Source organism: Corvus cornix, chromosome 1A (assembly GCF_000738735.6).
Source record: "Corvus cornix cornix isolate S_Up_H32 chromosome 1A, ASM73873v5, whole genome shotgun sequence".
Classification (NCBI taxonomy): Eukaryota; Metazoa; Chordata; class Aves; order Passeriformes; family Corvidae; genus Corvus; species Corvus cornix.
This window is the reverse complement of record NC_047057.1, coordinates 70,496,725-70,512,042: the sequence shown is the minus strand read 5'-3', so window position 1 is coordinate 70,512,042 and position 15,318 is coordinate 70,496,725. Positions and strand designations below refer to the sequence as shown.

The window sequence follows — 15,318 nt, the reverse complement described above, 5'->3', positions numbered from 1 at the left end:
GCAAAAAGCACCAGATCTGTCCCCAGCTCCTTTCATTAGCACAGCTCCCTGATGTTAGATGTTGAACTACAAAGCCAAGGGAAGGGCAGCGGAGACTCAGACAAAATAATATTTGAAGAGTGAGCACTCTGTGAAGGTGATGTGCAAGTTCATTCTCTCTCCTCCATCCGAAATCCCCTTCCTACTACTTGTAGAAACCTGATCAGTGAAGTGTCTGGCCCACAGCTGGTTTCACCTTGGACTTCAAAATGAAAGGCATAAAAACCCCAAGAGCAAAAGCACTAGCAGAAAGATACTAAAAACAGATGTAAACTGAGAACAAGTACCTGAATTGCACATTAAACTAGATCATGCCAAACTGGCAATTAGCATTATGTTCAGCTATTGTTTGTATTCTGATTAGTTACAGAGGCTATCAGGACAAGCGGAAACACAGAAGTAAAGGTATCTCCTTCAGCTTGGCTTCCTGGAAGGGTTTCCTCAGAAGGCTTTTGTGTTTTGTCCTTTATTTTTCCCCCCTCACTCTCTGTGTAAGAAGGATGACTGGTCTGACACACTGTGGATACTCTTTTGTTCAGATTTCAGATGTTCACAAAACAGAGCTGCACTGAAAAGGAAGGGGTTTTTTAGGGGGAGAGCCCTGGGGGAGGGAAGTACATGAATATATTTGAATAATAAACTAATTTGAGAATTTCATGGTTTGGAATTAAATTAATTAGGCACTCTGACTTGCTGGACAGTGAATCTTCAAGCTTGTTCTGCTTGTTTTGAAGTGATGCATATGCGCAAATGTGCCAGAAAACCCAGATAACTTTTGTTCCCTCCCCTTGATCTCATCTGTACTTTCAGATCAGTGGCTGACCACAATACAGACATTTCTATGAAGAATAAAATGGGTAAAGAGATTTGCTGAGATTTCACAATAATAAAAAAAATATTGTTACCTGTTAGGCTGACTTCTGGTAGTCACCACTCTCTTTTGCAGCATGTTGTCTGACAGACAGAAATCATTGTGTACATCTCAGCCTTCCAAAAAGTAGAGTTACTATCGTGGCTCTTCATCCAAAGATCTGAGATTGCTTAAAAATGTCAGGGATTCTTTATGACAGCTGCTCAAATTCTGAGTAGTTTCTTTATAGCTTTTGGCTCTCAGAGAGGATAAGTAACATATCTAATCCTGAGACCTGATTACTTTCCCAGGTGTGAAAGGGAAACTGTGCACTCTCATTTTCAGACTCACTGTTGGAAAGCTGGTTCTCTGGCACCTCCTTCACTCTCAAAACATTACATCTCCACTTGACTCCAAGCTGAAGTCAAGTAAGAGGGCTCTGAACTCTTCAGTGGTCAGCTTTTTGCATCTTAATCAGGTGCTACAATTACATAGGCCTTAATTATGGCTAACTTGTAAATTTAGGAGAAAATAGTAGCAAAAATAATTTCAAGAAACAGTCAAAATCCTTTGAGCCAAATATTTTGGACACAAAAGTTCAAGATTCCATCCAGTCTCTTGGCCCTACAGCCCAGAGAAGGAAGAGTTTAATTACTCTTATGTGAGGAAAACAGAGATTATTGATGCACTGCTAACGGTCCTTTCCAGTGCCTCCACAGGAAAGGTTTTGCCCATGCAAGCCAATGCCAATTAAATGGAGAAGTGTTAAAAGGTGTCCACAGAAGAAAAATAAAGACAAGACTTCGGCCAAGTTTATTCATACCTTTATTCTGTGGCATTTTTCCCTTATCAGTCATTAACTTAGCAGGGAAAAATTTGGTCCAGAGTTGCTACATTGTTCTCTGATTAATGTTTTAGCTAGTCATCAGTGATATAAAATTTGTGTCTGAAAGGGCTGTGTAGTCCAGCCCCAAACACTCACACTGCCTTCCTAGAGCCCTGATAAATCAGAACAAGACTACATAGTAAATCCTGTCTTGCACTAAGGAGTCTCACAAATTTGGTTTTGATTTTTATAAACAGATTGCTTCTTGAGTTGTCATTATTAGTGTGAGCTGGACAGCTTGAATTAGAGAATAATTTATTCCCTGTGCATTTCTAATTACAGAAAGGAGGTTCACTCACTGACACACTTGTCCGTCTTGTTCTTTCCTGTCTTTCAGGCATGGCTGATTGCAGCTAAATAGACAGACCAGCACAAACTGCACGAGAAACACAACTCTGTCAAAAAAGGACTGAAGTGTTACCATTAATTATTCTGGACCATGTGCTCATTTACAACAGATCTAACATGAGAAATATTCTCAGAGGTGTCAAACAGCCTCAGTTTCATAGGTGCATGGGGGTAGCACTGACTAAATGTTTGACTGACTGGTAGGATGTGACCTGCCAGAGACCCTTGAAGCTTGGGGATTTCATGTGCAATTTGTGTTTCAGCATTCAATAGATAATTTAAATTGGGCCGCTCTCTCTGAGCATTTCTGAAGGATCTACATGCCTGAGCCTGTGTCAGAACTGCACAAGTATCTAAAAAAACCCGCAGCAACCCCCCCTGAAAAGCAAACAAACAAACAAACCCACCCCAAAACACTTATGAACATCTGTGCAAGTGATTGTTTGGAACTCACTGCGTCTTGAAAAGGCTTGAAGAAAGTGAAAATGCCATTTAGTAAAGAATGCTGAAAAGTAGGAGTAACAATCACCGGGTGCATAGGAAGAGAGCTTGAAAATGCTAACTGGGGGAAAAGCACAAACCCCAATCACCTTGCTTTAGTTAACCCTTGCTAAAACAGAGGCTGTTGATTTAAATAACCGAGTAGAGAATAGTCCATTTCAGGCATTAATCAGATGAGCAAACTTTGCAAAGGCAAGAAGCAGTTGACTGGTAATTCACATTGGAACTGACAGGAGAAGCAGCACTGGATTTACTAAGTTATACCCTTCCACTACTTAAGCCAGAACTACAAAAGCACCCTTTTCTGGTCTTCTTTTTTTTTTTTTTAATTTAAATTTTTAAGTACAATATATATACTTTAGGTGTGCCCTTACTGCCACTGTGTTTAGTCTTTTTAACACCTGTGCAGTCTAACAGACAAGAACTCCCTCCACTCTCATGTGTTCTCATAAACATGAATTTCCTATCCCAAAGAGCAGCAATCAAAAGCTTCAAGGAATAAAGTAACACCATTTTCAAATGGCTAATAATCACCTCCCTCCCCTCTTCATACAGTTTGCTTTTTTTTTCAAGACCTGCACAATTTCTCTATTTGTATCTTTGCAATGAAGTTTCTTCCTTAAAGTTACAGGCATTCCCTAGTTCTTTTTTACAGAACATGTAAGGCTGCATAATATTTCTGCTGTTAAGGTGTTACACAATATTCTCACCTTTAAAGTTTAGTTTACAAACAGCTTAAGTTTAAAGAACGTTTCCACTAAATGACAGCTCCTTATAACCAGTGACAAAGCTTGTTGAGGGGGTTATCATCTGTCAGCATGATACTGAGATCTCTCAGGTTTTTCTCCTGAACACTTTAAAAGGGAACAATTTCAAGACAACAACAAAACTCTATGAACCAAGATGAAGAAATTCAGAATTGCTTGTAATGCTGGGTTCACTTTCAAGCAGCATCCTCTTGTAACCTTCGGTTTACTATTCAACATTAGCTTTGAATTTATGATTTTGCTTGTTATCAAAGGTTGCTCCATCCTGCCAGCTAAACAGGCAGTATCTTCATATCACAGTCATTGACCATGCAATAAATGAAACTGAGGTAACTCACTGTGCCTTTTTATTAAGTGCTACTCTGACTACTACCCCCACTCTCATGGCAATCTTGCTTCTGAAGTTCACACAGCATGACAATAAAACCATTCAGGATCTGGTTTCAAAAGATGCTTTTTACCAGGCTACAAAGCAGGTAGGACAAACATCAACTGCTTTAAGGTTTGTTGATGTCCCTGCTGACTCCTTCTCGGTGATTGGGTTTTTTGGATTGTTTGTTAAGTGTTTCAGCTTTCAAAACATGTCTTCTGATCCAAAAGGGAAAAGAATATATATATTTAAATAATGAAAGGAGAATCCAGAAAATATGTATAACCTGCATTCAACTCCAACTGGTCAGCACACACTGCTGGGTATTCAAGATTCAGTTTCAAAACCTCTGTTCAAAGCTAAGCTCCTCCAGACGTGACAGTGCAACCACTTGAACAGGAGTTTCCCATCTTAACAGGAAAGAAGCCTAACCCTCAAAAATGTAAAGCCAATATCTGCAGTATTTTCTAGACTTGAGCATTTTCTCAGGCGTGAGTTAGAAAGGAATGAGAATATTTCGGCTCTACAAAAAATTGTGGTGTTTGGAAAGGTGCTGGACTACTCCCCAGTCAACTGGAGATGCACATACTCCGGTTCCTTTATTTAAGCTGGGGAGAACAAACAACAGAATTCAGCCTCAAAACAAAACAAACAAAATCAAAGTAGGAAAAGATGCTGGTCATACAGTATGTTAAAAAAACTTCCTGCTAATTTTATTTCTGAGAGTGTGTATCTCCCAACAAAATATAACTTGCTAGTCTTAGGGTGCAACATCCAGCACTCTGTAGAGATAAAATATCTCCAAAACACGCAAAAATCCCTGTCAGAACTGTTTCTTTTGCTCTTATTACTACTATTAGAACACATTAACTTTAAAGAGTCAGCACCCACACAAGGAGACTTCATAAGGTTCAGATGTCAACCTTCTGTGATTCAAGGAAATCTGTATTTAAAGTTACAGACAGAGGTTGAAACTAGAATAATCTAAAGTACTACACCACCAGAATGTGACTTCTGTGGTGAGACTTTCTAGAGACCGGGAAGGTAGAAAGGAAAAGGCAGTTTTTATTCTGTTCAGAACAGAGAAATCACGAGGAAACTTGTGAATTTCCTTTTCTTTTCAGATGAAAAAAAAGCAGACTATCAAAACATCCTCTGGAAGGTAGCTGCATTTACCCTTGCCGAGGCAAATCTAGTACATGTTATAGCAAACAGACACCAAGCTTAAGTTAAAAGCTTTAGTTCTGCTCTGTACTTCTACTCTAAAATGCCACAAGGAAGGAATTCTCCTACCTCCCCTTTCCACTCACAGTTCCCACAGGACCTGAACAAGACTGATTTTCATGTCTAGTGGATCATGCACCTCTTTCCTCCATCACTGGCAGAAACAAATGGTTCTAGAAAATTTTCAAGAACTTTCAAGATGCGATAGTAACTTCAACTAAAAGAAGGGAAAAGCACAGAACAAGACAGCTCAGTTTAGTGCGGTAAAATTACCCCCAAGGTACTTTGATCAGACATTCTCAGAGTTCTTCACAAAAAAAAAAAAAAAAAAAGAATGTCATTCTTTCTTTCATACATTCCTAGGGAATCTGATTCAAACAAATTAAGTAACTTGCACAAGGACACTCAAAGCCTCTGTAATGTCTAATCTGGGTTCTACCTTCTGACTACCACTGCTGAGCCTTAACAACTCCCTCTTTCCTCCACAAAGCTGCAGGCTTCAGCAAACAAAGCATTCCTTATAGCTAATTGGTATTACATAGAAACTCAACTGCTCTTATTTACAAAACTACAGATTTATGTCAAGCAAAGCCAATTATGCTTAATGTTTAAACTATTGCAGGTGCTCAATGACATTGTTGCTAGGCAGTAGAAGTGAAATTGCTCTTTTAATGCATCTTGTTCCAACTGGGAGCATGTGTTTTATCATCAGTGCAAACTTAACAGATGGAGATCTTAATCCTTTCCATCGAGTTTTCTTCAGCCCCCCCCCGCACACAAAATGGTGTCCCATGCATTTAGGCATAACTGAGGTGGTCTATGAACTGTCTGGGACAGAACTTGCTTTTTTTTTTTTTTTTTTTTTTTTAATGTGTGTACGTGATTACAGTATAAAACATGCATTTAACCACTAAAAAGACACCCCCAAAATGTACCAGCAGTAATCAGCAGTACATCTGGTTATTCAAGGCTAGTAATGACCTCTGATGAGCACAGCACCTATTCAGTTATAACCAGAACTGCCCAAAAGCAACTTCTTCCAAAGTCAAGTCTGAATCTAGACTTCTTTATACTAATTCCACTCTGTGTTGGGAGAACAGTTAGAAAATTTAGGCAGTAATCAAACAGAAAACTGAAGTGGAATGTTTCTGGTCACTCCTAATCTCCTCTAGGAGGCAACTTCTTCCACAATACGTTTCAGAACTATAAACCTTTATGGTGAGGATTAAAGCATGCATATTCTGAATTTACTTTGTGCAGAGCAATGCAGAATGGCAACAGGTGACCTCAAACACAAGCGATCAGATCTGAGTGCTTTGTTAGCTCCCATGAAAACTGCCACATATCAACAAAAGGCTGAACAAAAGAAGGCTCTCCTAACGTTTTCCAGCTGTTTATTGCATCACTTTGTATGCACACACATCCTTATTTTTTCTGTCCTTTAATGGTTTTTTTAATGTTAAAAGTCTCTAAACTTTTCAGAAGTGAAGGGCAGCTTCCTTCAAAGTCAAGGCCAAACCTTTAGAGTTCTTTATGCTGATTTCACTGTGTGCTGGCACAAGACTTATATAATTTAGGCAATGCCCTGTATGTACAAAGGATTCCATCAGCTTTGACTGGAGTCCTAGATGCTTCAGTTCAAGAAAAATCCCTGTCTGTTGGTTTTAAGTGCGAAATTGCTCTGTCATAACAGTGAGATTGATTGACAGATTTTTGCATGTAGATTCCTCTGCTCCACCAACTGAGCTAAGCCAAAATTCAGCAACCAGTGCTCCCTTTTCTTCTGCCATCCATCTAAAAGGCCAAACTCTTTATTAAATCTGATAGAAAAAGCTTTTCTCCAGTCTGTGTGAAGAAGGCATCGAGCCTTCAGTAGTCAACTCTTCATCCCAAAGCCCATTCTAACTCACTGTCTTCCAGAGTACCTGTTTATGCAAGCTGCCCAACTGCTTCCTTCATTGCTGAAAGCCTTTCTTGCATGAGTGCATGCCAGGCAAGTCCTATCCAGGGAGTTAACTAATCCTCTTTTTCTTGCAGAATTATCTTCATCAGACAATTCAACTCAAATGGCTGCATTCTGTTATCAGCTGTCATCTATTCTCATGCTTCAGTTTCTGAGGAGAAAAAAAAAAAAAGAAACAAACTGGTCTCGGGAAGGTTGAAGCCTTTCAGCCTGAGAATGCAGCAGAGGAAACATTTTACCTTAAAACAGAGTTTCTTGTTCTCCTGTTCTTGATGTAAATGGTTCCAAACCACTGCTACTTTTGCAGTTTAAAAAAATAAATATTTATCAGTAGTTGTTAAAAGCATCTCCAGCCCAATCCTTTTCACTGGCCCAAATTTTAATTTTTACACCTTTATTACACAGTTTTTCTCCTTTGTATATAACTCTCAAATGCATTGAGAGCAATCACATCCCTCCTGTCAGCAGACTCCAGCCAGCGTTTTTGTAGCTTTTCTGTGCAAGGACAAAGGTCAAGTATTCAAGAATTTCTCAGGAAAGAAACTAGTTTTTTTCATGGCTTAAGCCTGGGTCTATTGCAGTACAAATATGATTTAGAAAATAATACCTTACAAGCAAATAACTCTCAGGTGTCATGGATAAATTTACTCAAATATGTAGAAATTAGCCTGTCTTGCACTTTCCAGTGCCCTCAGAGAATAGACCCTTCAGCCTTTTGCTTTCTCTCCTCTCTCACAGCCCCAGTTCCAGCCCAGCTTGTGGAGCCACCTTGGGAAAACAAGTCTGTCCCTTGCTGGGAAGGGGTGTATTCACTACATTTTTCTCCCACTCCCACAATGCCCAGCCTAAAGTTACAGCATTAAGCGTGGTTAATGGTGCAGAAGAGATTTCCTTTACCAGCTCTTTTACAGTTTCAGCTCACAAATTGTGTCCCTTCAGTACATTATATCCTTTTAATGTAACTTCTCCTGCGGTAGAGCATTCCTCATACCTAGCAAGCATTCTGACTTAGCTGCCCCTTCTGTTAGGAACATCTTGATATCAAAGTGCTCCTTTAGTTTTTTTGGGTTTGTTTCCTTATCACAGAAAAGACCCCACTTCCATCATCACTCTTTTTAGTAATATGACTTTTAAAAGACATGTTAAGTGTTAGATTATTATCTCCCACAATAACAAAATCAGCCAATTTTGGGAGTGTTTAACACTGTGTGGATCTTTAAACTGGAATGCATTTTACCAATAATTTTTTCCCCCCATCTCCAGATGCATCTACCCTTTCCCAATCTTCTTTCCCTAATTCCCTTCACCCCCTTTTAACCGGGCTGCAATTAGTAATTTTGATGTTAATATATTCCAGTCTCCTGTTCTCCTACTAGCAATTTTCTTTTTATCATCCTTTAGGAATGGCAAATCCCAGTGTTGCTGCCCAATAAGACTGGATGCCTCAGCATCCAGCATTTCAAGACACACTTTATGGACTGATGACTGGTATCTTGTTTCTAGGGTATTTTTGGTAGATCTCAAAGCAATTTGCAAAGAAGGTTGATATGCCTGTGTCCATTCCACTGACAGGGAAACTTAAAGGAGCACCTTGCTAAAGGCTGGGGAGTAGATCAGCAAGAGCCCAGAACAGCACACAAGACTCCCACCATTGCAAATATCAACCAGCCAACAGCAGATTCCAAAATTATTTGTAAATGATACTGTCACAAAGACATTTGCTAAACATACCTGCACATTTATTAATTTTTAACCATTCCTTAGTACAAATATATGTGCATGCCTGTTTCCATATAAAGATTAAAAGCCTCTCTCCATCAGCCATGACAGGCAGTGAGGTCTCATTGGCCTTGATGTGAATTATGACAGTGCAGCCTCCTTTGAGGCCAAACCCTATGAAGAATGCTATTTTGTTAACTTATAATAACATTATTATTCATCAGATAATTCATAAATACCAGGACATAGTTCCACTTAAGTACGCTGGGTAATTCATCATTAGAGAGCTGGTGGATAACACAATCAAAATTTAGTCCAACAAGGGTGACATTTTATCAGGTTTTCTCCATAGGAGACAGAATGGGAGAACTTTCCAGGACAGCATTATAATGCTTGATGGCTTTTTCATACTTCAAAAGTTTTTCTCCAGGAAGACATCCTCTGAATTCATTGGTGCAATCCTGATGCAGATTGTTGTATCTGGGGGAGATGATACAGTAGGAAAATAACAAAATAATCACCCTTTAAGGTTTTAGCTTCACCCATTGTTTATTAGACAATACTTTGTAAGTTATAGTGCCTTCCGAATCCTGGACTTCAAGGCAGCCAAAAAACAGGACAATGACATGCATTTTCCTAGAGCCTTTCAGAACTTCATGATGAGAAGTACCAAAGTGGGTGCAGATGTTATCAATACCTGTTCTGTGTCTTTTTAAAAAAAATTAATAATGAACATGCTTTCCCCCCCCCCAAGAAATTTTAGTGTATCTTTCCTAATTCAGAGTTTTAAAATATGATTTCCCCCCCCATGTCTAAATCAGTGTTTATCTCAATAGTCCTCACTTTTTTCTCCCCTGTGGGTTCTTATTCACCAAAAAATGAAACAATTACGTTTGACTTCAAAAACCATATTTCTTTTATGTTTTGGTTATCTTATTGAAAAATGAGGTACCATGAGATTCTGAAGAGAAATGTTGATTTGAAATAAATTTTTTAAACCGTTTGTTTTTCTATTTTTAGGAAGATTGGAGGTCAACATATTTCCTCATAAAAACATGTTAAGATGTGGTGGAAATTTTTTTTTCAGTTTAAACCAATTTTATGTTAATTTTTTGACAACCAAAACCTTTTCGTTTTCAGCAGTAAATGTCACAAATGAAAATTTCAATTTACAGAAGAATAAAATCCCATTTCATAAGGAGAATACAAAGTACATGCAGGAGAAATGTTTTAGTTGCTTAAACGTTTTTTAGTTGTGACCCAGCCCACATTCAAAATAAGGAAATCACATTGGAATAATCCACAAGATGCTACGGTAAACTTTGGTGCTGCAAAGCTGGTGCTCTATGCAGTAGAAAAAGCAATATTTTTGTCAAGAGTTCCAGAAGCGCACTGGCCTTGGAAGTTTTCTATTGCTCTCATCATCATATCCTTGCTTCATCAAGGTTCCTGCAGGATTCACATAGAACTGCCTCCCAAAGCCTAAGAGCCACTTGCACGTGACCCCTCCCACCAGTGGTGGCACAGGCTGCTTTCCCTCCCTCTTCTTGCCTTGAAGGGTTACTTTAACGCTGACAATAGAAAGTTAAGGGGGATTAAATGCTCCGGAGTTGTGAGGTCCTTGCATTTCGAAGGCAATACACAGGGATTAAACCTAGGCTCTATAGGTGGCATAAAGCTGCTTCCTGTGAGGGGGCTGAGAAATCCTGTTGTCTCTGGCTGGAAGTTGCTTCCATCCCATGCCCAGTGTCAGAAGATATCTGGGGGTTGTTGTGTTGAAACTGCTGCATGCAGCATTAACCTGCAGTGATGTGCTGCTTTCTCACCACCCCTCTGCCTGCTATCCTACACTCAGGATGTGAGCTCATTGAGAGACAGCAATGCTTTCTATAAATTGGTACAAAACCAAGGGCAGTGGAGCTCAGTTCCATGGCCAGTATAGCTTTAGGCTCCCCTCGAAACTCCGTGCCAACATATTCACACCCTTCTGTAAAGAATATGATGCTCTCCCTTTCTTTGAGGCTTTTTATAATAATGAGACTCCTTAAATATTTAAGGCTAATTGCATCAGTCTTTTTTTTTTTAAACCTCTCCGCATTTTTCCTGTGAAACCTCTTTCCACATATGATCTATCACTAGCAACTCTTTATTACACACTAGTTCACAGAGTTTACAAGAACTTCTTCCTGCACCTACAGACAAAACATCAAGCTTCCATTTTCTCACATGTACCTGTGTGCAATGGTCCAGAACCCCAGGGTGTTCACCATCATTAAGGAAGCCAAGAAGAAGAAGAATCTCTCCAATTTACCTTCATGCAGCAAGTGTGGAAACCAGTTGCCTGGTAAAGCAGATATTTGAAGCAGAATTAGTTTGCCTTGCAGCATGAGATGTGGCTCACATGGAAGATACAAAGATAACTTATTGTGAGACACAATCCCCACAGGTGCTCTGACCCTCCCATAGGTATTGGTACAGATTTCATTCTCACAGCATCCATTGGGGATTTTTGAGCCCCATGTACTTTTGCTCTTGCTTTGCAGACAGGCAGTAGAGATCTAAAGAAACTAAAGAACTTCCCTAATAAATCTGAAGTGTACTGGAAAACCTAATCCTGCACAGCTACTGCTGTAATGACTGGACCACTTTCTGTCTGTATTGTTTTGTGAACGCAGCTAAATGAAAGTCAACTGTGAACATTTTAGGAAGGGCTAGAATTAAGGTGGTCTGTAGAAATCCTTACTTGTATCTCTCATTCTTTCAATAGTCTCTTCTTAATAAAAATTAAGAAAAAAAATTAAAACTCAAAACATTAAAAACACTCACTCCATTACCAAGATACTACCTGACAATTTACTTTACCTTTCTTTATAGCTGCCTTTAGCCATGAGTCTGTAAGGTGTCCTTTTCCTTCATTCAGTGTTTATTTACACAAATCAGAGCTTTTTCAACCAGGGTTTTTGGCAGTAGTGTCTGGGACATTTGGGCACTCCATTCAGCAGAGGACAGTACCACCTATATGCACATTGAGAAGCTTCCCTGCCTGTCTATTCCTGTGCACTCCAGTTTGTGCTGTAATGGTTTCAGTGTTGCTCACTGGAACCAGTCTGCAAACAAGCTCAGGTGGCAAATAACTATAGAAATCAAAATGGTTAAAAACAAAGCCAGCCCCGTCAGTCTGCAATTGAAGACAATCAGTACCTGAAGTGCCATAATCAACTACAGCAAAACCATCAAACCGAGGTGAAAAAAAAAGTTACAGTAGAAACTGAAGTTACAGAATATCAGAGACCTCTACAGTGCTGTAATGGCTGTTTACATGATTTGGGAATACAGGATATTTATTGCCTTTGAAGAAGGCAGATAGACTGTTTTCATTAGCAATTAATGAACAAACACAGGGTGTGAAACAGCTGGTGCAGAGAATGTGATGACCACACTCTCCACAGCTCAGGAGGGTTCACATCAGAGCAGCTCCCACTAACAGCTGGAACATATTAGACATGAGCTTTTTTTTTTCTTAGTTCCATCTAAAAGGAATTCAGTTGTTTTCATGCTCCAAGATCATTCTGTGATGTAAATTGGAGATTATCAAGATATTTAGATTAAAAGCACACCTCTGGATCTGAACTACACCAGCATCAATGTGCCCAAAGTCACCTTTCTGTGCTGCATGAAAGTCTGGTGTCAAATCCTGCCCATCTAGTGTCGCTATTCACCCCTTGGGATGGGGGAAGAAGGAAACCCAGCCTTCTTACCCCAGCAGTATTGTAAAAACCTGATGGTCTTAACAGATCTTTTGGCCACTAATGCCACTTTTACCCACTGAATGCTATCCTCAGATTATTAATATTTTTCTGATTAGAGACAAAGAGCAGTTCCACAGCGCAGAAGAGACACCAAAAGATTACACCCTGCCAAACACACATTCACGTATTTACATTTTACTCTTCCCTCCACATTTCAGAGTTGTAAACACATTTCTTTTCAGAGCTGTTGCCTTTAGCTCTCCTGGGATTAACAGAGAACGACTGCTGTCAGTGCAGCAGTTTTCCCAAACTCCTCCACAGTTGTCTCCATGCCCTGTTACCTTTGTGCTTGTCACAGAGAAGAACCACCACACCTCTGCCTGCTCCCTTCCTTTTGTAGTGTTATCTCAGAGCCAGTTTTAAAAATCTATCATCTTACACTGTAAGTGACTGAGCTCCTAGGTGCTGTAACTTCATTTTAGTAGCTTATAAACTTTTACTGTCATAATTCACAATCAAGTAGTTTTTCATTTTGCATCCCCCAGGGCCCAATAGAAGGCAGAGAGAGAGCATGTGGATGCGATGAAAGAGAAAACATGCACGGGGGTCTGCACTGCAGCTTGCCAAAGCAGAGCTCACATTGTCTGCTGGGTTATTCACCTTGGCTGGGCTAACTACAGGAGCAGCAGGAGCTTCCTAATGGAATGGCATCAACAGTGGAACCTGAACAGAAAACATATACTTAAAAAAATTAATAAAAACCATTTTGCTGCTTCTGAGCTTCAAAGGTCCATTTGCACCATCCTCTGTCTTATCACTGATAAAGGCACCAGATAAAAGCACTGGAACTGGGCTTGTTGGTTCTATGAGGGTAGGAGGGCAGCCCAGCAAGCAGGAGATCTGGATTCTACTCCCGCTACACCATGGGTCTCCTCCACGGCCTGGGTCAAAGATCCTTGCTCTGCCTCCTCCCTGCTTCTTTCAGGAATTGCCATTGTTTAAACAGGGAGGCCAGGACAATGCCAGAGAGCCTCTGGTAAATCTAGATGAACAACAGCAAGGCAGGGACAAAATCAGATAGGATATGGCAAGGCTCCAGCTGCCATAGAGCAGCACACTTTTCCCTCTAGTTTCCTGCTCTGTCCAAACCAAGAGGTAAGATCAAGGCTTCCTTTTCCTTTCAGAGAGGGACAACAGGGTTTGTTAGGGGTAGGCCTTCCTCTACAGAGGAACAAGGATGGCAGCAGCCCTAAGGTTATCCAGACTATAATCCTTCCAATACACATTCTAATATATCAATGGATGCAGCAAAAATTAATATAACCATTTCCTACTTTCAGCCAAAAAAAAATTACTTCTCACTCTTTTTTCTTTCATTAATTTTCCTTTTTATTTTTTTTTCCCATGAAAGAGGGGATAAACCTGGACTACATTTACTTCTACTTACACTCGCTTCACAGAGAATCCTCTCCTCTGCTTGCAGGAAGCCTTGAGAGAAGAGTCATCTGTGCTAAAACATCACCCACGTGTTTCAGGCACCAAAACTCCCTTCAGATGCTTTCACCCCGACCCTACTAACACCTCCCACAAGCTGTCTGCAGACTCCAGCACCCTCCACTGACTGCCTTTGGGGTTCATACTTAGAGGATCTTACTCTCAGCCATGAACATCAGGGACCCCCTGGGCCAGTCTGTTTGGTTTTGCTGGAGTTTCCAACCCTGGGCACCGCTGTGTTTGAAGAGTCCAGCACCTTCCCATCCTCGACTCAGCATGCAATATGCAACAATTCACTTTCCCCCAAAAGAGACTGCCTTTGGGCTCTGTGCATCCTTTACTTTTCTATGGAGATTGCCAACAGAAGTGGCAATTACAAGGTTGGTTTGTCACACAGATAATTGCTCACTGGGAATTAACTTTCCACAACGAGCTCCTGATTTCCATTTTTATACCAACAATAGAAATACTTCATAGCATGAATCACCACAAAGAAACAAATTTCCTTTAGGTGTATTATTTTAAACAGATTTTTCTACTGGTTAGAGGTGAATTGGTTATGTATTTTACAGCAAATTTAGAACAAGTTGGAAAATGAAGTCTAGGCAGAATCAGTTCCTCAAGTCTGCTCTACAATCATGGAAATAAAGCTCCTGGTAAAATTTCACTGACGTTTTGGAGTCCTATCAATTTTGCATCAAAATCACTCCGTTAGTTCAAGAAGAATGAATATTATACAATACCAAGAGGAAACAACTGATCCTACTAAAACAGACGGAGGTGGTGGTGAAGCAGAGATTAGGACATGGACAAAAACTTTCCTGGGCTGTTTCTGGTGGATGACTGACAGCAAGGAGCTGCTGACAGCAGCAGCCATCAAAGAAAACCTGAAAAGGGCTGTAAGCCAGTCTTTGACAAATATTAGTGCACACAAGATATCTGCTACTGTGGTGGCACCCTCAGAGAGCTCAAGGGAAAGTTGCACAGGGAGGCATCCAGGATTTTTCGCTGAATAACTCTATCCTATTTTATTATGAGGAAAACCTTGAAGAAAAAACAAGTCAGTCATATGACAGAAGTTACTTTACCCTGTGCCATTCCTGTATTTTTGCAGCTATCCTGAAACCCATGCTATGACTATAGAAAACATTTAATTCATGTTTTAGAAAAGGCTTGTATTGCCTTCCTTCATTTCATCAACTTAGTGGGCATATATTTAGTGTTTAATCATATCCAAATTAAAGTCTCACTCTGCCTCTAATCCCTATTAGCTAAGTAGGCACCAGTGGACACCACCATCTGGACTGCAAGAAATATCCTTTAGCTTTATCATCTTTGGTATTTAGAATCACACAAGACTAAAATGAAAAAAACAACAAAAAAACCCCAACAAAACCCAACCCAAAAA

The 15,318-nt window shown here is 40.0% G+C and overlaps 1 protein-coding gene across 1 annotated transcript in view; it reads right to left on the bottom strand.

The window, feature by feature from the left end:
* Positions 1–8,665: 8,665 nt before the first annotated feature.
* Positions 8,666–15,318, bottom strand: part of SLC15A5 (solute carrier family 15 member 5) — a 30,410-nt gene continuing 23,757 nt past the window's right edge. The window contains exons 8-9 of the mRNA XM_019288629.3: positions 10,900–11,008; positions 8,666–9,147 (exon numbers count right to left, since the gene is read on the bottom strand). Coding sequence (XP_019144174.2) covers positions 9,003–9,147; positions 10,900–11,008 — 254 coding nt within the window. The 3' untranslated portion in view covers positions 8,666–9,002. The remainder of the gene's footprint in view (positions 9,148–10,899; positions 11,009–15,318) is intronic.